At 35.7% G+C, this 26,756-nt stretch overlaps 1 protein-coding gene and 1 pseudogene across 1 annotated transcript; both read right to left on the bottom strand.

Moving 5' to 3' along the window:
- Window positions 1–603: 603 nt before the first annotated feature.
- Window positions 604–12,592, bottom strand: CASP1 (caspase 1). Its single transcript, XM_029208380.1, has 10 exons — window positions 12,559–12,592; window positions 11,669–11,935; window positions 9,615–9,677; window positions 6,475–6,590; window positions 5,659–5,832; window positions 4,953–5,187; window positions 4,340–4,483; window positions 1,660–1,769; window positions 1,115–1,217; window positions 604–704 (listed from the first exon to the last, which is right to left on the bottom strand). Exons 1-9 carry the CDS (start codon window positions 12,563–12,565, stop codon window positions 1,119–1,121), a joined length of 1,215 nt encoding a protein of 404 aa, XP_029064213.1. The 5' UTR covers window positions 12,566–12,592; the 3' UTR covers window positions 604–704; window positions 1,115–1,118.
- A 4,692-nt stretch (window positions 12,593–17,284) lies between these two features.
- On the bottom strand, window positions 17,285–26,507 carry LOC114887523 (annotated as a pseudogene).
- Between the last annotated feature and the right edge of the window lie 249 nt (window positions 26,508–26,756).

Here is a 26,756-nt window from a genome sequence, read left to right as displayed (position 1 = left end):
AGATGAATTTGGAGATTGGGATTGATGTACGTGCACTGCCCTGTGCAAAACAGATAGCTAGTGGAAACCTGCTGTACAGTGCAGGGAGCTCGTACAGTGCAGGGAGCTCCTGCACTGCAGTGACGTAGATGGGTGGGAAGCGGGGAGGTGGGAGGGAGATCCAAGAGGAAGAGAATATATGTATACATATAGCTGATTCACTTCTTTGTACAGCAGAATCTAACACAACATTGTAAACCGACTATACCCAAATTAGAAAAAGAAAAAACTTTGTATTCCTGAAATTCATTAAGGAAGGGTTAGAATTACATAAACTGTAGTCATGACTTTTTCATCCTAAATTCTGGGATTTTGGATAAGTTACTTATCACATTACCTTCTCTGAATCTCTTGTTGAGCTCTAAATTCTTTGAAGTCAGGTACCTACTGTAATTTTTTCTGTATTCATAAAGCAGAAAGTCTAGCAAATGGCTTCTAGAAGGAAAGAATGGTGTTAGCCAGTTCAGTTCTTATGAAGTCTAAAGACTCCAAATCCATTACTTGCTCCAAATTCCATCCCCTGCCTTCTAAGAGTGGTGAAAAAAAAAAAAAAAAAAAGACAGCCTTTCATTTTTATTTCAGATTTATTGGAATGTTTAAAGAAATGTCTCTTTTCTGCTGACAGGATTCCAAAACATGTATACAGTGGCAGAACTCCCGGCTTCCTAAAGAAAAGGAAGAGGAAATAAAATAAAAAAATGAATTCTACTAAAAGAAATTCAAGTTATAAAATCACTCCACCAAGGGGTCACACAGACTCATAAGAGGGAAGAGCCCATGTTATGTCTAAATATTGCCCTGCTGAAGTAAAGGGGAGGAACATCTAAAACTGAGCTTTCATCATCTCTGGCCACCTCTCAATCTATATCAGCTAACCTTGAGAAAGGGCCATCTATCTCTGAAGAACTCTGAGAGGAGTGCAGTGTGCTCTGAACTAAACAACAGAAAGGCATCCTTTCATTATCCACTGTTTATTATATTAGACCTTGAGATCTTGACCAGGATGTAGTTCAGCACTCTTCCCCCAACCTCGCCCCACCCATACTACACACGCACATCTGTCCCTACAACTTACTTTTTTAATATCCTGGAAAGAGGTAGAAACATCTTGTCAAAGTCACTCTTTCAGCAGTGGGCATCTGTGCCCTACCATCTGGCAGCTCAAATGAAAATCGAACCTAAAAGTAAAAGAAGGTCTGTAGATTTTTTTTTTCCTGAGTAGAAGGATTTTCACTTATGCTGGAAAAATTGCAAAAAGTATAGCAAAATAAGTGATAAAAACAAAAAGTTTGTGCCTCTGTACAAATCAGCAATACACATCTAAGATGGAATGACCATGCTTTTAAAAGCTACTGAATCTAATAGATATGAATACAAGCAAATTAAAGTCCACTCATTTGTCTATTCAGAAAAGAGAGGAGTTCAAATAATTGATTATCTTCTAGGGGGTTTCTAGGTCACAAAACTTGGAACTGGCTTCCAGGTTGGCTGACTCACCAAAGACCCTCAAAACTCATTTGAAATGGAGAGCAGTTTTTAGTAGAAAAACATGTCCAGAGCTGCTCCGTAGAGAGTTAGAACAAACAGGTAAGTAGAGTGTAAGAAGTATCTAGCACCTACCTTCCGGAAAATTTCTTCCAGGTCACAAAACCAAGCATATTCTTGCAAATGTTCAATGAGTTTAATAATAAAAAGAGAACCCAATACAGGATGTCGCCAAGAAACATTATCTGTGAAGAAAGCACATTCCAAATTTCATGCAAGGTCTTGCCTGACCACAAAAATGGAGTTCTAGGATTTCTATTCCAGCTGAGGCAGGATGTTGAGTTTATGTTGTTTCCTACAGACTGTATGCCATTTTAAAGTGAATATATTCATCATTTAGTGTGTATATTTTCACTGATACTTGACAATAGTTAAAGTCATGTGAAGTATGCTATATAAGGTATAGATGTTAGGACAGCACAGTCTCTGAGTTCAAGGAAACACAAGTCTAGTAGACAAGGAGAGAAAGGCAGAATGGGGTGGAAGGGAGTGACTGGGCCTTGAGAAAGAAATACCTGAGTGTGGATCCCAGGAGTACTACTTAGTGACTTGATAGTTAATTATATGTTCTGAAATGCAATGGCTTTGACTGCAATGGGTAGGGTAATAACTTCTGCCACAAAGATATATTTTCATATTAGATGTAATGTATCACAAGGATCTGGGGGAATATAGGATATATAATACCCAGTCTATACAAGGTAATCATATTAATAATATTTCAGTTTATCTACTCTATAATTTAATTAAAATCAAATAATACTGACCATAAGGTATTTAGACAAAGAAAATATTAACTAAATATGAAAATGGTACCAACAGAAAAAACTTAAGAAGGAAAGATCATATTCTAGTGGAGGACAAAACAGTCTTATGGAAAAGACATTGAAAAAGAATAATTATACAAAATAGTAGGGACATAGAAGTTATAAGCCATTTTAAAGTTATGCAAAGGAATATATAAGAAAAGTATCAATAGCTGTGCATTTAACATGGTTACATGCTTTAAAAACCTTTTTGCCAATAAACATGGTAATAAAAGGTAAAATAGTAATGGATTAATATCCTATCTAAAACTACAACTGTCTTACGAAGCTGGTTCCAGTTAAAGGAAGTAGGTGGGAGAGAGTTGCAGGCTGGTATCTCTGTAAGTTTTTTGTGAAATTAGGTAAGGGAAGGTCCCTTTTCTTCAGAAGAGCACTACATACAATGTAATTGGGATTAATACCAGAGAATGTGAAGCTAGGTTTACTTTTGGAAACTGAAGACAACTGAACTGGAGTTTCTATGAATCATCTGGAAAGGAGGGTAAGGAAAGTGAATGAAAAGGAGACAGAAATCACCAAGATGGATGACAAGAAGACAGGGGGCTACAAAGTCTATAATTGCCAGAGGTAACTCTCTTGTGGAAGGCTGGGATCAAAGGATTAAAAAAAAATAGTTATCTCTAATATTAAGTCTGCTAAATATACACAAACTGTAAATGTGTGGAGGTTTTGCTTAGTGTCATTGTTTTCAATTGTTGAAAAAAATTGATTTCTACATCAAGATATAGTCAACACAAAAAGTGAGAGAGTGCCATGGACATATATACACTGCCAAATGTAGAATAGATAGCTAGTGGGAAGCAGCCACATGGTACAGGGAGATAAGCTCGGTGCTTTGTGTCCACCTAGAGGTGTGGGATAGGGAAGGTGGGAGGGAGACGCAAGAGGGAGGAGATATGGGGATATATGTACATGTACAGCTGATTCACTTTGTTATAAAGCAGAAACTAACACACCATTGTAAAGCAATTATACTCCAATAAAGATTTTTTTTAAAAAGTTATGATCAACAGAATGCAAAAAGCAGGCTATCTCCAGAGAGATGGCACCTTATTATAGAAAATAATCTGGAAATGAAACTATTTGATCAGAGGCAAGTCTTTAAGGTTGGAAGTAATCAAGAGAATGTCAATGTCCAAGAAATTCCAAAGCATAGTGGATGACTTTTATTTAAACCTTTATATGGAAAGTAACTCAAGGTAAAACCTTGAATTAAGTTACAACATAGAAACATCTTTAATAGTTGCCATCATTTAATGTGCACTTTACTCTGTCATGCTCAATATTTCATATTTATTATCTCATTTAATCCTTACAACAATGATATTTGTATTCACATATATTAGTGAGGAATTCAAAGAAAGCCCAGAGAAGCTACATACAGAGTACTAAATGACAGAGTCAAAATATAATTGGCAGTACTCTTAATCTAAAACCTAGACTTAGAATCATTCAGGTTGTTTCTGTTTCATAAACTCCATATTTCTGGTTGAAACAACTTTAACTTAGGGGCCCAATATGATTTGTCTGCTTTTCTCCTTCTCCCTACCCTTTTTATAAATACCACAGTTTTATAATACTTGTCTAGGCAAATTGAACTGTTGAGTGATCCCAAAATGTAGACCTTTTGGTATGTGGAGTCAGATTCTAATTTACTTCAGTGTAGATATGTTTCTATTTATTTCTCACAGTCCAGGAAAATATTTTGCACCATGGGAGTTTACTAGTTACTAATTTAGTAAAAATATATGTATATTTATTTGGTCTCCATGGATAAGGGGAATTGAAGGTGTAACTGAAAGGAAGCCTTGAGTTAGTCTTTAAGAGTCTCATGAAAAGTTCAACACAGGTATTCACACTCTAATGGATGGTTGTGAGTTTCTGCATTGGTAATGCCCACAAACGTGTCTTACACAGATACCCATTACCTGGTGTTGAAGAGCAGAAAGCAATAAAATCCTTCTCTACGTGGGCTTTCTTAATGGCATCATCCTCAAAATCTTCTGGAGCCAATAAGGAACAGTTTCCAGAAGCTTCTACGGAATCTTTTAGCCATACCACCCCTTGATTCTCTGGAAAGACAAGATTTGGTCCCTTGTTACTATCAATAGTCAAGAGAACTTTCTCCCCTAAACATCTGTTCAACCATATTTACTAATTTATTTGTCATTAGATTTAATTCACATGCAGATACACACATAACTTTCAAAAACTATCTTTTCAACAACGCTTATCTTAAGAGGCTCATCTTATCTCTCCTAACCCTCAAATGAATATATCCCATCCAAGTATACCAACCAAGTATCAAAGTCTTAAGATTAAAAGTGGTATCTCAGTTGAAAATGGGACAAATATCTTCCAACCAGTCATACAATTCATAGAAGCTACAATCTTGTTTGTAATGTCAAAGAACATCTACCGTCACCAAAAAAGATTGTAGCCTTTTTTGAGTAGACTCAAAGGAACTGAAAAATACTGGATACATACAGATGATGAGATCAAAACTTCAGCGTCTGTGTTCTAACAGACATCAGCACTCACCACCACGGCAGGCCTGGATAATGATCACCTTGGGTTTGTCTTTCAAACTTGGACAATTCCAGGTGTTCAAAATTTGAAAGATGGTGTTGACTTTTAATACATCTTGGACTTCTTCAGAGTATTTCTTCCCACAAACGCCAGTCCGGATTCCATGAGACATGAGCACCAGAAAAGTACTATCAGAGGTCCGGTGCTCTGGGCGAGCAGCAAATGCCTTCAGCTCTATAGTCATATCCTGAAAGAGACATACCACTGGTTTTGAACTATGTGATTGGTTATCATGGCACCTTGGAATCCAATAAAGAGACATTAAGGAATTGCTGAATGATATGAAAATCAATGAAATACAAAAGGAAAATTTAAGTTTCAATTCACAGAAAGGTGAAGAAAGTGTTATGGGATGCCATTCAGGGATTTCTAGTAGAATGTAAGGGACTATTTATTTATTTATTTGGCTGTGGACATTATTGAATTAATAGAACACTTCCCAGTTAAAATTTTTACCAGACCCTTGCTAAAAGACTCTAGGTTAAAAAAAAAAAAAAAAAAAAAAGACTCTAGGTTAGAAGCATGAAGTACCCTACAAGAACAAATTTAGATTTTAGACTGTCAAGAGATTAAGTTTCTGGTTCTACAACCAATCTTTCTAACATATTTAGGCATATAAAGGGCATGACCATTGTCTCTACATTATGACAGACATTACCGAAGCGGTGAGATTTTCTTTCACATCCACACTGTACCCCAGACCTTCTAGTAGCATCTTCATGTTTCTGATATCAACATCAGCTCCATCTCTCCTGGGAAGATTTTCAAACTCTGTGTTGCAGATAATGAGGGCAATACGTGTGCGGATTGACCTTTCCATTATTGGGTAAATCTGTAAGAAATGCAGGTTGGATGCACAGTCTTGTTCTCTCTAATTAAATATTCATCTTGTAGGTATGAGACAGCTTCTCCTCCCTTAGTCTTACCTAGAAACCTAATCTTTTGTAACATAGATAAAAACAGGGAGGGAGAATGAGTCCTACCATAGGAGTGGAATGAAATTTGCAAATGCCCAGATGGCAGCTGAGCACTTGATTTAATTACTTTTGAGAGGTAGGGCTGTGTGAGATGAACTGGCTTGGAGTCATAATGACTCAATTTTAAAATTTATTCCTTGACTTACTGGTTTAGCCAAAATAGTTAACAATCCATGTCTCAGTTTCCTGATCTCTAAAATGGGTTATTTTGAGGGTTCAAGGTGTTATTAATTGCAACTTCCTTAGAACAGTGTCTGATTCATATTAAGCATTAAATAGATACTATTGTTGTTATCATTATAATTATTCACTCAGGGGATTGGACCAAACTTGGAAATCTCTACATAAACCTGGGAAATAGGAATCCTTTATGTAAGGGAAGAGCAGGATGGTTTTCCAGAACCTCTCAAGGAAATTAGCTCTAAGGCAGAACACTGCAGTTTTGAATGGTCTCCAGTGTATATTTCACCCGGATCCTTATGTTCTGAGCACAGCACCTCTGCTGACTTTTCTTTCCATATCCTTTGGGCTGTTTCTAGGGGGCAAAGCTTGAGGTTCCCTCCTGGCCCTGAAGATGCAAGCTTAACTGGGTTGTCCTGCATTGCCTGAGGAGCTGCAAGAGACAAGAAACATTATGAATAATGGTATTCCTGAGTGTCCCATTTGGTGCTCCTCCTAGAATCATCTGTGTGTGAAGCCACGAGGAGGAAATTAATCTTTAGGAAGACAATCCTGGGCTAGTCCTTAGCATCATTAAATGCATCTCTGCTAAAGGAATATATTCCAAGCCAGAGATTTCCAGTGGTGTGATACAGTTATCACAACCCTTCATCTCTTAGAATCAGCATTTCACAAATCTTTTTCATTAAAATAATCGAAAGGGAGTTTTCTAAGGCCATGCATGATAAAATTCTCAGAAAACAATATGTTAGATAAAATAGTTAAGATATAAATGTATTTCAAATAATTGAAAGTTAGGATAATAGAGGTAGACCTTAATGAATCTATTTCAATGATTCTTTTTAAAAATATGTTTATGTATCTATTTATTTAGTTATTTATTTGCTTAACAGGCATGATAGTAGGCATTAGAGATGTGAAGGAAAGAAAGAAAGAAAGAAAGAAAGAGAGAAAAAAAGTAAGAAAGAAAGAAAGTGAGCCTTTGTCCTAACCTTTAAGATCTCTCTACTGTGTGTACATATAGTGAGAAGGAGAAGTTATTGAATACATGAACTAGAATTAATATGAAATAGAATGATAAATATGAAATAGAATGATAAATACGAAAATCAAGGTGTACTCTTAGAGAGATTTAAAGCACTAAGCATTGATTGCACAAATATATGAGAAGAGTTTCCACAGCAGTTCATGTGAAAAAAGCCTTGGGGGTTTCTTTGATCACAAGTTCAACACCATCCAATAATGTGATGTATTTTCTAAAGAAATTAACATAATCTTTGTTTCAAAATAGAAATAAGTTTTCTTGATATTTGGAAGATTCTTTAGAAACTAAACTATTCAAGCAAGAAACATATTCAATTTTGAAGGGGAATTTGAAGAAAATGTTGTATATTCAGGTAAACCAAGGTAGCATGAAGTGTGTTGACTGTGGAGAAAGTAAGAGATAATTAGAATGGATATATCTGAGAAAACTATAGAAATCAGTATTATGTGGAAGAAATGTATTCCTTCATAAAGGAGTCTGAAGAACAATAGAAAACATTAAAGATAAATATTTGGATTTTATTAGAACTAATTTTTCTTATGGCATTTGGTTATATAGTGAGTGTCCCATCCCATGAAATAGCTAAGAAAATATGCACCCTTAATTGATTCACTAGAGTAATTTCTAAACTTGGTGAAATATTTGCTTCGGTGGCCTCTAAATTTCTTCCAAATTAAGGGTATTTTTATTTTAAGAGAAAAGGGTCACTTTGTGATGAAATCTGTCCACAACTGTGGATTAAATACTGTTCCAGGACAAGTAAAGCACTGGTTATTTGGTAAGCAAGAGGCTAGATTCAGACAAATATAAGGTTTGCTAATAAGAAATCTAATGCATATTGACCTTGATTCAATAAAGCTGAGACCACCATTTCCAGGGTAGAGAATGAAATATTTTTAAGAACTTCTTTGTGATTTGGGACCTAGGTATTTCTTGTGCTACCTTCGATATTGTGTAGAATGAAAAGATTTTCATTTAAGTTTTGTGGCAGAGACTGGCTAGCTGTTCAACAAGACACTTTATTCTTTTTTTCCTGGACACATAGCTGATCTATATTGCCAACCAATCCAGTGACTTGATGTGACCATATAACTAAGTTCTAGACAATGGGATGCAAGCTGAAATACTGTGTGATTCATCCAGGTCAAGCCTAGCAAAATCTATCACAAATGATCCCACATACTCTTTCCAATGTCATTAACTTGACTGTTATTACCACAGTTATTCTGACATCATATGTTGCAGATATCAGATGATGGAAGAGGCCTAGGTATCTGAATTAGCACTTGGAGGAAAGCTGCCTTCTGATGAAAAATGCCCATTTTAGAATTTTTGTGATTTGGGAAAAGCTTTTCTATCATATCTGAGCCATTATAAATATATGCCTGTGTTATAACGCTCCATATCATCTTAACTGATACAGATATGTGTAGTGTCATTTCCATCCCTAAATTTATGGTTGGCTTTAATTTGATGGTGGAGCTTCTTAAATGCCTATTCATTCACTATTCATATATTCATGTAAGTTCAATAAAAGCAAGACCCTTTCTTGTTTCGTTCATCACTCTCTAAAAAGTTTATAGAGTAGGGTCTGTAACACAGTTGGCATGTGCTAAATATTTTCTAATGGCATAGCAAATAGTAGTGACTCTGGCCACATTATCCAGTGAAATAGTCTTAACAAATATATGTTCATACACATTACAGGTCAACTTCTATTAGATGTTATCTATAAATAAATCAGATATGTTCAATTTCCTCATTAAGCTTAAAGTTCTGTGAGGGAAAAGGATGTATTTACTAAACAAAAATTATAAGAAAAATATATTGAGAGTTATGACTGGAGAATTATGGAACACTGTAACAATGGGGGCTCTGAAATCTAATTGTAGAAGTAGAAATGCAGAGACAGATCTGAATTTGAGAGAGAAATCAATAAAATCTGGCTGCTGCTTGAATGTTGGAAGTGAGGAAGAAGAAAGAGTCTACGATAATTTCAGGTTTCTGGTTTGAATAACTGGGTGATGGTGGCACCATTAATCAAGATAGAGGAAAGTGGAAGGGAAGCAAGGTGGGGGAAGGATGGAAAGCTATCTCTGGGCTCATGTAGAGTAAAAGTGTCTGCAGGAGATATGAGTGTACATGTTCAGTAGACAGTGAAGTGTGGCACTCAAGTGGTTAGTCAGGATTTGAGATACAGATTCAGAATTTGTTGGTATAAACATTGTAGTGAAGCTGTAAAGCTTCACTGCTCCTGCTAAAGCAGAATAGATTAAGAAGAGAAAATGGTATAGAATAAATCTGTGAGAATTACTCATAGCCTCCCTTACCCTGGATTCATTCCATTAATCTGTAGTTAATGTCAGGGAAGGTGGGGTTCAAAGAATGTCATTGCTTTGAAAATACCATTACCTGGGAAAGGAGGAACCGCCACTTGGGATTCTTGTGTATTAAGATAATTTCCAGATTGTGAACCTGAGGAAAGATGAAGGACATTAAAATAGTCACAGTCTCTGAAGATTCTTACCCCAATGTGTTAGACACACAGCCTCTGTAATCTGCATTTGCCTTACTCACTCAAATCTATTAATATCTTCTCTGGGGTCACTATGCATTGTGATTGTCAATTTCAAGGACAAGGATTGAGATTAAATTTATTTAAGGTTTTATAAGGATCTCACTGTAGCAACACTCACCTGAGAAACTTATTCCAGAAATTTAAGAATTGGCATGAGCCAACAAATTAAAAATACTCCAAGTTTTTCTCTCATAGTACCTATTGAAGACAAGATTTCTATAGGCAAAATATGGTTCATGTCTCTGTTGTGAATGGAGGAGAGCCATAGGACATCCCACAAAACTTCAAGTCCAAGGAAGCAGGCTGCAGTTTGTCCCATCTTTCCCATGTGGACTGCTGGACTAAATTAACCATCAATAAATTCAAGAACATTTTCTGGAGGAGGCCTTGCTATTGCAGTATTGTGTCTGCTAAGAAGTTATTTTATATCTCTCCCTTTACAGTACATTTAAATATTACATCCAATTATCATATACTAGCACCCTGAAACAACTGGCAAATAGATGAGGAGGAAACAAGTCATGACAACCCTGACAGAGGAGGCATCATCTGACAACTAGGGAGGCAGACTCCAGAAATTAGAATTATCACGAGTTGTATAAGTGCTTCTATGGTTCAAGGACTATGAAGTGAAAGAAATATGACAAGGAAGAAGACACTTTGGCTATTATACAAATATTCTAGAACCTTACTGTTATTGATTGATTGTCTTTAATTCTTGAGGCAGGGGTTAAAGTAAAATATGTATCAAAAAAAAAAAAACAAACACACACAAAGAAATTCGACACAGAAAACATTTGCTATGTCACTCAGAAGGGCACAGGCTTCTCTCAATCCTTAGGAAAAAAATGGCTTCTTGCTTTCAAATAACATCTTCTTCCCCTGAATGACTTCCAGAAGCAGAAAAGAAACCAGTAACTGTAAGTCCATCAGAGCTCCTGTTTTTTGTTTTTTTTTTTATGGAGGAACTAGGGAACCACAGAAGTGGCAGCTCAGATGGCTGAACCTGTATTGGGCCCTCAGGAGACTAGAGTAGGGGAGCTGGGCCTCCCAGAATGGTCCCCAGCAGAGTACCATGCTAGTGCACAATCTTATTCAAAAGAAAATGCAAGGGGGCAGCTAAAAGAGTCTGCTTAAAATCCTTACTTTTCTGTAAAAGTTGAATTTATTCTGAGAGTTCCACTATCCCTGAAATATATTTTATTCCACCTGGAGAGCAAAATTTTGGAGAGAAGTTGGACAAAGTATTTGATTACAGACCTTAAACCTTTGTGTCTGATGACTACATAAGTTCCTAGGGACCTCTAGGCTTTAACTAACTATTTTAACTAACTAACTAGATAAATCAATAGTGCCTTGCTAGGAGGACTAGAGGATATAGCATGAAGCTTTTCAAGACTGTTTTCATGACCTTCAACAAATGAGCTACGACATACTCAGGATAGGAAATAAGCTTTAATCAAAAGTAGGCCACTAAGGGCTTCCCTGGTGGCGCAGTGGTTGAGAGTCCGCCTGCCAATGCAGGGGACATGGGTTCGTGCCCTGGTCTGGGAAGATCCCACATTCCACGGAGCGGCTGGGCCCATAAGCCATGGCCTCTGAGCCTGCGCGTCTGGAGCCTGTGCTAACAATGGGAGAGGCCACAACAGTGAGAGGCCCGCGTACCGCAAAAAAAAAAAAAAAAGAGAAGGCCTGTAAGACCAAAAGAACAGGAACAAAGAAGAAAAGAGACAGGGGGGATGCAGAATGACCACTGATATAGAAATGGGGCCCTGAAGCCAGAGGTAGGGAAGTTGTTTGCAAACTAACATGACCAATGAAGAAATCAGATGTTAGGCATAAAGAAACATGGCCTACATGAACTTCAGTCTGAGTCATTGACCCTTACCTGAGGAGAGCCCCAGTGTTCCTGCAAGGAGGGAGTCATCTTCACGAATATGACTGATGCAAATTTGGCATGCCTGGGGCCCTTTCCGAATAACAGAGTCTATCAAAGCTCGGGCCTTATCCATAACTGTAGCATTTTCATCTCTTACTTTCTCCATCTCCCCCTGGTTCAGCACTCTTTTCTCTAATAGTTCATCCAGCAAGCCATTTATTGTACCCATGCCCACTGAATGGACAAACAGCTTTCTCTTCTCCTTCAGGACCTTGTCTGTTGGAAACACAAGGATGCCTCAAGTCACAGAAACAGCCTCATTTTCCTTTCATCTCAGCAACGGAGAATAGCCTCCTTTAGATTTAATCAATAAAATGTCCCTCCCCACACAGTGTGGTAATCCTGAGGACACCCACATCTCTTATTCTTCCCTCAGTATTACCCATATATGCTCACTGAGTGGCCTGAAGACTCAGATTTACTACCTCCAACTTAGTACCTGAAAACCAGGGGTCATCATAACATGCCTCATGTTTATTCAACTGTGCATAATAAAATAATGAAATAGTGATTGCCCATTTCCTTTGGGGACAACAACTGCTGGTACCATTCTATGCCAATTCTGCATCCTCTGTCAGACTATGACATTTAAGAATTCAGTTAAGATTGCAAAATGACAGCAGGATACCAGCCAGTAAAGCCCGGTTCCTTTCTGGACCTTGTCTTCTCTTTTTAAAGACTGTGGGGTTTCTGGGCCCCTTCTCTCCTTCCCTTTGCCCCCACCCCTCCCTCTCTTTGCACTCCCTCTGTTCTGCTCACCTAAACATTCACAGAACTTAATTATGGTTTCTGCAAAAACCAGCCCCTTCCAAAACTATTCTTTCAAGAAAGAAACTCACCGGCCATAGCTTTTCTCTCTTAGCCTTGGTGTGTTGTATGAAACTGAAAGCATGTTCCACCTTCCTTTTCAGCAGGGCGTGTACACATTGCAAAATACCCATGACACATGCATATATATGCATTTTTTGTTGTTGTTCCAAAGAAATTATCAGATTACTGAAACTTAGGCCACATCAGGGAGTGTATCCTTCACCAGAACTTGACTCACGTCAGGGTAAGAAGGGAAAGGGGCTTACAGAATAAGAAAAGAGTGAGAAAGTATATATACAATTAAACTCACATAATAATGAAGTGTGATCTGCAAGAGCAACTCATTCTTTGGTATCTTCATTTTTTCAGGCTGCTCTAACAAAATACCACAGACTGTATGACTTATAAACAAGAGAAATGTATTCCTCACAGTTCCAGAGGCTCAGAGACTAAGATCAGGGTGCCAGCATTGTTGGGTTGTGGTGAAGTTCCTTTTATGAGTTGCAGACTGCCAACCTCTCACCATTGTCTTCACATGGCAGAAAGAACAAGGTATCTCTCTGGGAATCTCTGTTATAAGGGTTCTGCCCTCATGATCAATTCAACACCCAAAGGTCCCACCTCCTAATACCATCACCTTGGGCATTAGGTTTTGAACATGTGAATTTGGCACAGACATTCAATCTACAGTACTGGGAGGAGATGAACCACTGTGATCCATGATCCCACCTCATGACTCTGGGCTGTGTCCTAGGAGCTGTGTGTCCCTGTGAAGCTTTTAGGAAGGGAACTCCCTAAAAGTTCTACTGAAAGAACTTCCTACATTTTCTATTTTTAGGAAAGAAACATTTCTCACCAGAATCAAATCTAACACTCTTCTATTTCAAGTGGCTCTGTTTTGAGGGTCAATGCAGAGATAAAAGCACAGGCTCCAGACTCAGAATGTTGGACTTAGCATTTTAACTATATGCTCTTGGGCAAGGTATAGAACTTTTCTATGCTTTGCTTCCTCTATCTGTAAAATGCTTTCATTAATAGTACATACATACACAGTTTTGAGCATTAAGTAGGTGAAAATGTGGAAATTGCATAGAACATTTCCTGACACATGATAAACAAACAATAAGTGGTGTTATTATTTATAATATAAATATTTTACACTAGAAAAATAGCCAAGGTTAATTATCTGCAGATTTTCCTTTTATCTTTTGTGCAACACATTTATTCATTCATTTAGCAAATATATATGGATGACCTACTCCATACCAGACACTGCTATAGGTGCCAGGGTTTAGCCAAAACAAACAATGGTCCCCTACCCACCATGGCCTCACATTCAAAATGAAAAGACAAACATGAAACCTAATATGCGTAACTAGGATATTCAGAATATTAGATGTGGTAAGTGCTACGGAGGAGAAATTAATTAGAGAAGCAGGTTATGAATGTTGGAAGACTCATTAATACTAAAAATAGAGGAGTCCGGAAAGGCACAAGAAGTCATTGCTTTTTGTAAACACATGTACAATTAATTATCCCAGAAATAAACCCAATGTGGCCAATTTATTTTACATATATTTGATATATTTGATGAAAAATGGGCTAGTAAAAAAAATGCATATATTAGGCCTTCATGCTTATCAATTTACTTACTGAAAATACTTTTGGAGAATGTAAATTGGTACAACCACTATGGAGAACAGTATGGGGGTTCCTTAAAACACTAAAAATAGAACTACCATATGATCCAGCAATCCCACTACTGGACATATATCCGGAAAAAAACATAATTTGAAAAGATACATGCACCTCAAAATTCACTGCAGCACTATTTACAACAGCCAAGGCATGGATGCAACCTAAATGTCCATCAACAGAGGAATGGGTAAAGAAGAGATGGTACATACATACAATGGAATATTACTCATCCATACAAAAGAATGAAATAATGCCATTTGCAGCAACATGGATGGACCTAGAGATTATCATACTAAGTGAAGTAAGTCACACAGAGAAAGACAAATATCATATGATATCACTTATATGTGGAATATTAAAAACGATAAAATGAACTTATTTCCAAAACACAAGCTGACTCACAGACTTTGAAAACAAACTTATGGTTACCAAAGGGAAAACGTGAGAGGGAGGGATAAATTAGGAGTTTGGAATTAACATATACATACTACTATATATAAAATAGATAATCAGCAAGGACTTAATGTCCATGGGAAACTCTACTCAGTATTCTGTAATAACCTATATGGAAAAAGAAGCTGAAAAAGAATGGATATATGTATATGTATAACTGAATCTCCTTGCTGTACACCTGAATCTAACAGAACATTGTAAATCAACTATACTCCAATATAAAATAAAAATTAAATTAAAAACAATTTAAAAATAAAACACTTTGGGCATTATTACCTTATTATCTTAAGACAATAAGGATCCAGAGTTACTAAAATGTTCTGTGTGTGTGTGTGTCTGTGTGTGTACATTCACACATGCTTGAAATATCTAAATTAAATATTGATAGCTCTATGACTATTGTCTTAAAACTCTGTACAATTACAAACAAACTTGCTTTTGCTTGTGGACACCAGTTTTGCTCCCTGCACTCTAGGCTAAGTGTTAAATTTATTTTAATTAGAAAATTCACTGTGTAGATTTTAGTAGTATGCCAGTGTATGCATATAATACAGTTTGTTTACTCCAGCACCTATAATGGACATTTGGAATATCTTCCATGACTCTACTTAAATATTTGAAGATATAGAATACTGTCACAATACCTGTTTACTTCCTTTTCTGCTAATCCTAATATTTGTGCCAGTTATGGATCAGTTTTGAGTGACTTATTATTCAGCTAATGGTGAGTTTTACTTTCTTGATTCTTTGCATACTGATATTTTAAAATTAGATGTCACGTATTTTGAATTATATATTTTCAAGTGCTGAATATATATATATATATATATATATATATATATATATATATATATATATTTGTAGTACGTGGGCCTCTCACTGTTGTGGCCTCTCCCGTTGCAGAGCACAGGCTCTGGATGTGCAAGCTCAGTGGCCATGGCTCACGGGTCTAGCTGCTCCACAGCATGTGTGATCTTCCTGGACCAGGGCACGAACCCATGTCCCATGCATCTGCAGGCGGGCTCTCAACCACTGCGCCACCAGGGAAGCTGCTGAATATTTTTGTATGTATTCTTGTGCTTTGTTCTCAGATTCATTAAGTTACTTGATAACAGTTTGATCTTTTTGGGTATTGCTTTTAAGATCTGTTAGGAAGGACAGAATTATTTATTTCAGTGCTTTTTATACTCTACAATTTAGAAAATACAATTATGAATAGTCTGCAGGCAAATTATGAGATTTTCTAGTCTGGCTGGTGGCAATAGGCACTATTCCTGGCTCTGTTTATGCACCATAGTATTGTTCCCTCTAATTCCTTAGGATAGTTTTGTCTTGACTCGAGTAGTTTCCTCACACACATGCTGTACATTTCTAAAAACTCAATGAGGACCCTCTGAAGACCTCCAGAGTTCTCTATGATAGTTTATTCTCTTTGATAGTTTATTCTGTGAAATCCAGCTACATTTTTTTCTCCCTGAATTCTCAGTTCTGTCTCCTAAGGGATTAAAACAGCTTCTGCCTTGCTCCTGCCTCCCTGTGCTTTCACCTGGAAACTTCCTCGAGATAGTAAGTTGAGGTAATTGTAGGACTCGTCCTTGTTTATTTCACATTTCTCAGAGATCAGTATCCTTCATTACCTGATGTTCATTTCACTGAAAACTGTTGCTCATATTATATTTTGTTTATTTTTTTTGTTTGTTTTAGATAGGAGTATAAATCTAGTCTCTATTAGGCCATCTTAGCTGGAAGCAGAAGTCTCTTACTCCTAGATTTTAGCAATAATTTTTACCTCAGGGTTTATGCACTGGAGACCTTAACCCTGAAGAATTTTTTCTTCAATCCCCATTGAAACCTGATTCTCTCAGTCTTCTGAGATTCTCATCCCAAATTCTTGTCCCTTAAGGCTTTACCTCAGATTCTTTTTCACTCATTTCTCACTCCCTGCCATCTCTCTTCCATTGGCCAGTAAATAAATATTATGCCAGTCAAAAACACACAAAAATTGCCCCATGCTACCAAACTTACAATTTACAGATGACCGCATCTGACATAGAACTTTTCCCGTATTCTTTCTCAAAGAACCCCATTATTCTTTTCCCTAGAAGTTGGAAATTACATATTTTTTTAACAATGCGATATTTACTAGTTGTACCTCCTATTAGAATATTAGCAGGAACGCATCTGTCTTTTTTACTGCTTTAGCTGCATCAGATAGCTCTAGTTCTTATCTATAAAGGAAATAAATATATATCAAAAATAAATTTTTATACAAAAGGTGTCCCATAATCAAATATTTAAGTAAATACTGTTTCATACCACATGTTATCTTAATAAATTATATTTTTCTCTACAATATTCTTTATCTCTTTCTTATAAGATTTTTAATATTTTGAATAGAGAAGTTCAACATGTATCAACTTTCTTCATCTACCAGAGCTTAGTAATTTAGAATAATTAAAAAAGCAAGGTGTGTCACAGTGAGAATAATACTCTGTCATTGGTATAAAATATGAGGATGAGTTGTTATACACGTTTGTTTTGGATTGTATGAATAAATACACAGCATGTCAGATAATATGGTACTTACCATCACAAATATTTCTGTCAGATAACACCAAGAATATTTCTGAACATAATTTGAGTTGTGATATGAAAAGAACCACTTGCACTTCTCCAGGAGATATTATCTGTGCATAAAGGAAATTATAAATCCTGTGTTACAACATTTATCCCTTAAATAATGTCATAGATTGTGAATATCTCTAGACAGACTTAAGCAAGTAGGAAAAATAAAGACAGATTTCTGGGCTGGCTTTATATGTAAAGTAACATAGTGTACTTTGAACCACAGAAGACATCATGCAAGGATTATAGCATAGATGAGGGAATAAAGTTATATGGTTTAAAATGTAAAACTGATAGGTTTAAATTGATACTATAGATCATATTTTCTAATAAATATTCTCTCACCTAATCTTGAAAATTTTCTCAATTCAGAACAGCTACAAATTGATAGAGCAGTTATTGTACCTATGTCTATTTGGCTCAGAAGATGATTCAATACAGCACCATTGATGCCCTCTTTAGATAACAGGCCAGCCAGCAGGTAACCCTGAGGGTGGTCTCTCTTAATTAACAGTGGTTTTTCCAATTCCTAGAACAGTCACAGAGACTGCTTTTCTAAATCTGCTATATTCTGTTTTTTTAGTAGCTCATTCCTGGACATAAAAGTCTACATGTTTCTGACTTTGGAATTATCCAAGGTTCTAAATAATATAGTCTCTCTATTGTTTTTGTTGGTTTAGCTAAAATGGTCTTAACTTCAGAGTTAAACTGACTTGAATTCAAATCTAGCAAAATACTACCACTGTTTATTCAGGCAATTTATATGATTTTTGTGAACTTAAAACTTCCTTATATAAGAATGAAACAACAGAGTTTATCTGACAGAAATGTACTAAATATTACATAAGAATATACCTATATCTATCTATCTATCTATCTAATACATGAATACATATAAATGTATAGGTATAAAATAATTAGATAAATAAAATAATATATATTAAGAATAAGCTTTTACTTGAGCATTTTAGAAATTCTGCCTGTTTTTGTCCAGACCTGGAAATTCTCTTCTCTCTATTATACTATCTTCTTTTTCAAATTATATCACCTTAAATATGATGGGCTTTGGACCCTCTAAAACTCTAAACTCTTTTTTATCCCTAGTTTGCAATTTCACTTTACCAGGTGCTACTAATTATGATGATCTTTTAACAATATTTTATAACTGTATTTCTTATTTTCCAAACTAGAAAATACACTTTCTGAAAAGGAGGTCACCTCATTTTTCTCTTTTAAAAATCTCCTCAGCAGTAAAAACAATATTATTGTGCAAATTAGATTCACTGAACCAATACTGTTGTATGTCTAGTGACTGATCACTTAGAGCATAAATAAGGCTGACATATGTGTAGATGTAGAGGCAGAAAGAGACTGGATGACCATTAAGAAGCTATAAAAAAGGCTTCAGGAACTTAGATGGGCTCTCTGTTCCTTTAAAGATGCCTTCCAACGACTTTTAGCCTATGTTCTTTCCTGGGATAATGAGCCAAGTCATGTAGGCAAGCAGACCTTATCTCCATAAATCCTTGACTACAAATAAAAGATACATACATGGGGTTAAGGAGCAGAAAGCAATAAAAACCTTCTCCACATGAGGCTTGTGGTCACCATCATCCTTCAGTTTTCTGGAGACTCTATGGAGCTGTCTGCTAAGGCTGCTGGGAATCACTAATCCACAGCTCTCCACTGTTTGCTGAGGGGACACCACCCTGTTATTCACTGACGAACCCATTTTAGCAATTATTTGACAAGCAAATATTGATAAATAGGACACCCTTTTATGAAGGTGTTCCAATTAATTGCATGCATGTGCACAAACACACAGTATATAGGCTTAACACAACTGTATCTCTACTGACATCTAACAAGATGTAGATGAATAGCAACTACCTTCTGGACCTGGAGGTACCTATGGATCGGGGCAGTAATGGTGTAAAAAATACTATTGACTATTCCTAAGTAAAGTGAGCAGTTTTTGGTTTAGTGATAGTACAATAACAACAGTGCAAAGTCAAGGAAGGTAATATCTGCTCTATTCAACAATAGACATAAGATACTAAAACAATCTTTTCATTCCCTTTTCTTTCCTATTGCTGCTCCTCTTTTCTAAGCTATTCCCCAAGTGAAATAATCATATTAAAGTCTGAAGTAAAATATTTATGAGAGAATGCAATACCATAATAATTTGTTTTAAGTGCTGGAGAGGGTGTGGAGAAAAGTGAACCCTCTTGCACTGTTGGTGGGAATGTAAATTGATACAGCCACTATGGAGGTTCCTTAAAAAACTAAAAATAGAATTACCATATGATCCAGCAATCCCACTACTGGGCATATACCCAGAGAAAACCATAATTCAAAAAGACACATACACCTCAATGTTCATTGCAGCACTATTTACAATAGCCAGGTCATGGAAGCAACCTAAATACCCATCAACAGACGAATGGATAAAGAAGTTGTGATACATATATACAATGGAATATTACCCAGCCATAAAAAGGAACAAAATAGAATCATTTGTTGAGACGTGGTTGGATCTAGAGACTGTCATACAGAGTGAAGTAAGTCAGAAAGAGAAAAACAAGTATCATATATTAACGCATGTATGTGGAACCTAGAAAAATGGTACAGATGAACTGGTTTACAGGGCAGAAGTTGAGACACAGATGTAGAGAACAAACGTATGTGGGGAAAACCACGGTGGGGTGGGGATGCTGGTGTGCTGAATTGGGCGATTGTGATTGACATGTATACACTGATGTGTATAAAATTAATGACTTATAAGAACCTGCAGTATAAAAAAACAAACAAACAAACAAAAACAACTAATACTAGACTTTCTTTGGGTTATTTGTATGGAAATATGTTAACATAAATGTTTCAGACATTACATGAAATCTCTAAAAATCTTATATGTTCTGGTATAATGTTATAAGTCATAATTCTAGTTATTACTTTAAAATGTATATCTCAGAAATAACTAAATTTCCTTGTCAATTTCATTATTATGAATCTTCACCAAATCTTTAACCGTGGTCATTTTTAAGTCTTTTGTCATTTACAGACAGTTCTGGGTGTACTCTGATGCTTTTGCAAAAATGTTCCTATAAAAGTGTTTCATCTTCAAGGAATTCATGAAAAAGACTCTGACAAGTACAGGTTTCTGGTAACTGACTATACTGCTGAACTGAATGAATAAGCATTTTCAGAACTCTAATGGAAAACTGAAGAATTCATAAAAGTGCTAACAAAAGATCAAGATTAAAAAAATTAATTACATGGGACTGTGTGAACTGATGAGGATGATTATAATTTTTGTGACTTTCTGTTTGAATTTTAAAAAAAAATCCCACAGAGACTCAGAGGCAAAAAATATACAAATCAATTATCGCTGCAAAGTAAAGGAGCTGTCACAGTGGAGGATTACTGGACTGAATGTCAATATTATGGCATAGTATGAGTGTGTTTCGTGTTTGGTAATTGCAATCATTGTTGCTTTTTTTGTGGTCATCCATTTACAATGCTTGGTGTCAGTTTATCTCTTGTAAAAATAAAATACAGTGTGTATGTGTGAAAAAAAATTTGGTTTTGATTTATTGAGGTGTAATTTACATACAGTAAAATTCTCCCTTTTCAAGTGTACAGTTACTTAGTTTTTATAAATATATAAATCATGTAACTACCATTACAATCAAGATACAGCATAACCCTTCCATCTTCAGCCTCTGACAATCATTCACTTGATTTTTGTCCCTATACTTTTGCCTTTTTCTTAATGCCATATAAATGTAATCATATAATATGTAGAACTTGAGGTGTGGCTTTTTCTATTTACTTAGCATTGTATTAAATTTTGTTCCCTCACTATCATGTGAAACACTTCTCAGTTAAGAAATCATCAAATTTGATTAGCAAATGTTGAAATTAAAGCCATTTTATGGCACAATTTTAATAATTCTATGTAAAGATAATTTAGAGTCAACATTAATATCATCATTTGCTGTAGTTCACTGAGAGTGGATGGCATTTATATTTAAGGTGTATACCAGTTTCTATTTGTCACCCCTAAGTATTCTTTCCAAAGATATCTATTTAGTATAATGGCACTAAAGTGAGGCACAAGGTCATTTTTCACTAGATATAAAACACACAGTAAAACCTTACATGATACACACATCCCTGACCTCTGGATCCCATCAGAATTCATCACCTCTGCAGGTCTAGATGATGATGACCTTGGATTTATCCTTAAGATAAGAGCAGTCTTGGTTGTTGAAAATTTGGGATATGGTATCATAAGATAGCACATCTGGCTTTTCATCTCTATGCATAGTCCCACAGATTCTATCCAGGCTGCCATGAGACATGAACACCAAAAATGTGCTGTCTGAGGACCTAAGTTCTGAGTGGGTAGCAAATGTCTTTAGGACTAACTACATGGTCTAAAAGAGATCCTTTAAACATCAGATAATAATGTCCACCCTTTCTAACAGTGATGCTTTGAGCAAGGGAAAGAATAAATGTAAAGTGCCTGGCACTTTGCAGTGTCTGATGTATAGAAGGAGCTCAGAAGTGGCCGTTGCTATTGCTATTTTGTTGTTGCTGCTGTTTGAATCATATTATTATATTAATGTTGGCAAATTTACATGATATAACATTTTCATTTTAACCATTCATAAGTGTAAAATTCTGTGGCATTAAATACAGTCACAATGTTATATGACATCACCATTATCTATACTAACACTTTTTTATCATCTCCAAGAAAATCTCTCTACCCATTAAACAATAACTCTCACTTATCCCCTTCTCCCAAACTCTGGTAACCTCTGTTCTACTTTCTTTCCCTATGAATTTGCATATTCTAAGTACAGCATATAAGTGGAATGAAATAATAGTTGTCCTTCAGTGTCTAATTTATTTTAGTAAACATAATGTTTTTAAGGCCCATTCATCTTGTAACATATATCAAAATTTCATTTATTTTTATGGCTGAATAATATTCCATTTATATTTATACCATATGTTGTTTATCCATTCATTTGTTGATGAATGCTTGGATTATTTCTACCTTTAGCTATTGTGAATAATGCTGCTGTGAATATTGGTGTACAAATTTATATTAAAATTCCTGATTTCAATTCTTTTGAATATATATACCCAGAAGTGGAATAAAACTTCTTAATTTTGATGAAGTCTAGTTTATCTATACATTTTTTTTTATTGTCTGTTCTGCTGACGTGAAGTTGTTTCCAAATCCAATGTGATGAAGATTTTCTCCAATGTTTTGAGAGTTTTACAGTTTTAGCTGTTAAATTTACTTTGATTCATTTTTGAGTTAGTTTTATATATGGTATAAGGTAAGGGTCCAGCTTTATTCTTTTGCATGTGGTTTATCCAGTTTTCCCAGTACCATTTGTTGAAAGACTGTCCTTTCCACTTTGAATAGTCTTGGCACTCTTCTAGAAAATTAATTAACCATATATATGAGGTTTATTTATGGTTTTTCTATTCTGTTCCATTGATCTATATCTGTATCCTTATGTCAGTACCATATTGTTTCAATTACTATAACATTATAGTACATTTTAAAGTTGGGAAGTATGAGTCCTCCAACTTTATTCTTTTGTTTCAAGAATTGCTTTGGCTATTTGGGGCCCCTTGCAATTCCATATGAATTTGAGGATTGGCTTTTCTATTTCTAAGAAAAAAAAAGGCTATTGGAATTCTGAGAGGAATTGTATTGCATCTGTAGATCACTTTGGGTAGTATTCATATCTTAACAATATTAAGTCATGAAGATGGGCTGTGTTTCCACTTACATAGACCTTCCTTAATTTCTTTTAGCATTTTTGTGTAGTTTTTAATTTCTTTTAGCATTTTTGTGTAGTTTTAAGTATACAAGTCTTCATCTCCTTGGTAGATTTATTCCTATGTATCTAATTATTTTTAGTGCTATTTTATAAGAAATTGCTTTCTTGATTTTCTTTTCGTATGTTCATTGCTGGTGGACAGAAACAAAACTAAATTTTGTGTGTGTTGATCTTGTACACTGCAACTTTGCTGAATTTATTAGTTCTAGTAGATTGTGAATTATTTAACATTTCCTGTATTTAGGAGATGTCGTCTGTGAATGAAGATAATTTTACCTCTTCATTTTCAGTTTGGGAGTCTTTTATTTATTTTTCTGTTTGATAGCTCAAGCTAGAACTTCCATTACAATGTTAAATAACAGCAGTGAAAGCTGTACCCTTCTATTGTTCCTGAGCTCCGTGCGAAAGCTTCCACTATTTCATCATTGAGTATGATGTTAGCTGTGGGTTTTCTATAAACATACTTTATCATGCTGAGAAATTTCCCCTTTATTTCTAGTTTTATGAAGAGTTTTTATCATGGAAGGATGTTGGATTTTGTCGTATATCATTTTCTGTATCAACTGAGATTACCATGTTTTCCCCATTCATTCCTTTAATATGGTGCATTTTACTGATTTATTATTTATATGTTGAAACACCCTTACTTCCCCAGGACAAATCACCACTGGTCAAGATGAATATCCTCTTAATATGCTGTTGGACTCTATTTAATAATGTTTTGTTAGGATTTTTACATCTATACTCACAAGGGATATTATTCTATAATTTTCTTATGATGACTTTATTTGGCTTTAGTATTAGAATAATTCTGGTCTCATAAAATATGTTAGGAAGTATTCTTTCCTCTTTAATTTTTTTGAGAAGTATTGGTGTTAATTCTCCTTTAAATGTTTGGTGAAATTCACCAGTGAAGACATCTGGTCTGAGACTTTTCTTTGCTGTGAGGTTTTTATTATTAATTCAATCTCCTTACTAGTATAGGTTTATTCTGAATTTCTTTATCTTCATGATTAGGTTTTATTAGGTTGTATGTTTCTAAGAATTTTTCCATTTCATCTAAATTATCCCGTTTGTTGGTATACAATTGTTCATATACTCTTTTATAATACTTCTTTTATCTCTGTAAGGACAGAATTAATATCCCCACTTTCATTTCTGATTTTTGTGTGTGTGTGTGTGTGTGTGGTACGCGGGCCTCTCATTGTTGTGGCCTCTCCCACTGTGGAGAACAGGCTCCAGACGTGCAGGCTCAGCAGCCATGGCTCACGGGCCTAGCCGCTCCACGGCATGTGGGATCCTCCCGGACTGGGGCACGAACCTGCGTCCCCTGCATCGGCAGGCAGACTCTCAACCACTGCGCCACCAGGGAAGCCCCAATTTCTGATTTTTTTATTTGAATATTCATTCTTTCTTTTTTCTGTCAGTTTAAAGTTTTGTCAATTTTGTTGATCTTTTCAAAGAGCCAAGATTTTCATTGATTTTCTCCTTGTCTTTTTATTCTATTCAGTTATCACACTTTTCAGTTCCAAAATTTCTTTTTGATTCCTTTTTGTAATTTCTATCTTTTTATTGATATCCTCATTTTGTACATATATGTTATTCTTGTCTTTGCCCATATCTTCCTTTAGCTTTTTTGTGCATTTTTAAAACAGTTGTTTAAAGACTTTATCTAGTAAGTCTGGGCTTCCTCAGGGATATTTTTTTTCCATTTTTATTTTTGTTCTTTTTGAATAATTTGTGCTTCATTGTTTCTTCATGTGCCTTGTGATATTTTGTTAAAAACTGGGTATTTGAATTTTATAAAACAATGACACTGGAAATCATATTATTCTCTTACCCCAGGGTTTTCTGCTGTTGTTATTGATATTGTTGTTATTATTGTTACTATTATTTATTATTAATTATTCATTATTACTGTTTTTGTTTCAGTGTATCTCTGTACCAGAGCTCAGTCTGATATCTTAAGGTCTTATCCAGTATTTTTGATCCTGGGTACAAGTGGTGGCTTTTATTTTTGAACACTGAAGATATTCTCCACCTATTTCAGTCTACACTAACTTTCCCTCGTATTTTCAGTTGTTTTTGAGTGTCCAAAAATAATAAGTGTCCAAAAAATAATAACTGACTCCTTTAAGTCTCCTAGAAGCCATTTCAATACATGTGTATTGAATATATGGTATCCAGCTTCTGCACCCACTGCTCAGCAATCCAAAGCAGGAATGCACAGTCAGAACACAAAACCCTGATATGTGGAGGACAAGGCTATTACTGCCCATTCTGGATCCAAGAAGTGGCACCATAAATGCATACCATGGGACTTGGGAGAGGGGTTAACCAATACTGCACTTAGAGTTGAAATGGACTGAAATTAGCTGAAATTTACCAGCGAGGTGTTCCCTGGAAGCTGCAAGTTTTCAAATAAACTCCAGAGTTCCAAAATAGTAACTTCAGAATGTTTCTGACAGGAGGAGAGATGGATTCTGGCCGCTTCCTACTTCACTACTTCCCTGATGTCACTCACTTGGGCTGGTTATTTTTTACTTGCTGTCCCAAGATCCATTCTCTGCTCTTATCTTCCCTGTTTTGTGACTATGGATCATACCCATTGGACTACTATTGTCAACAAATTTGAATTGTGATTGGCCAGTAGGATTCACTACCTGAGGAATGAAGGAAACTGGAGAGTAGTAGAAGACAGAAGTTAAGATATTCTACACTTCCACATACTTACATGCCCCAGTGTTAGCACAATTCTGTCAGTGGCTGTGTCCTCTATGACTGCAGTGCTTTCTGGATGAACCCCTTCCTCAGCTGTTACCACATCACCACAGTCTGGAACAAAATGTGTGTGTGTGTGTATAATTCCTAAGAAAAGTGAGCAGTTTTTGGTTTAATAATAATCAAATAGCTACAATAATAATGACAATATTATGGCTGAAATACATACACACATGGGCACATAAATATGTATGTGTGATATATTTGTATATGTATGTATATACACTGCTCAAAGGAGGTATAGACAATTATAGACACCAGGTTTAACTTTTTAAAGTTTAAGAAAGCAAGCTCCAGGAAAGTAAATGAATGACCTCAAATTACAAAACTATTTAGTCATTAGAGCTATATGGGCATGTAGGTTTATATGTACTGCACAGGGAAAGGACTCTTACCCTTGCTGTGAGATTCTTTTCCACACGCACACTGTAGCCTACATCCTCAAGCAGCCCTTTCACCTAAGTGATGTCACGATTGGACCCATTGTGCCTAGAGAGGTGGATAAACTCTGGGTTACAGATAATGAGGACTAGTCCTCCTTCTTTCATATTGGATAAGTCTGAAGAATAAAGGCAAGTTAGATGCATTGCATTTCTTCTCACATATCCACATCATAGTTAGAGTTACACTCTAAAAGATATGACAGCTACTTGATTGTCTGTTAGCTTTTCCCAGAACTATTTCTTCATTCTTCCCTACTAATGGATAGTAGAAGGAGTTTCTGAAATGAAACAGAGGCAATGGGGAAAAGATTCTAACTCAGGGTACGACAAAAAGAGCAAAATGTCAGAGTGGTA

This window comes from Monodon monoceros, unplaced genomic scaffold, assembly GCF_005190385.1.
Source record: "Monodon monoceros isolate NGI ecotype Baffin Bay Population unplaced genomic scaffold, NGI_Narwhal_1 Super_Scaffold_7, whole genome shotgun sequence".
Taxonomy (NCBI): Eukaryota; Metazoa; Chordata; class Mammalia; order Artiodactyla; family Monodontidae; genus Monodon; species Monodon monoceros.
The sequence above is the reverse complement of the archived record's forward strand: the minus strand, read 5'-3'. Positions and strand labels throughout refer to the sequence as shown.

What these genes read in the sequence shown, in the direction of transcription:
- CASP1 (XM_029208380.1), bottom strand. An exon ending in GGCGGTTCCTCCTTTCCCAG is followed by an intron (nt 6,591 to 9,614) that starts GTAATGGTATTT and finishes TGTCTCTTGCAG; the next exon opens with CTCCTCAGGCAATGCAGGAC. An exon ending in AAGAAAATCTCACCGCTTCG is followed by an intron (nt 5,188 to 5,658) that starts GTAATGTCTGTC and finishes TGTCTCTTTCAG; the next exon opens with GATATGACTATAGAGCTGAA.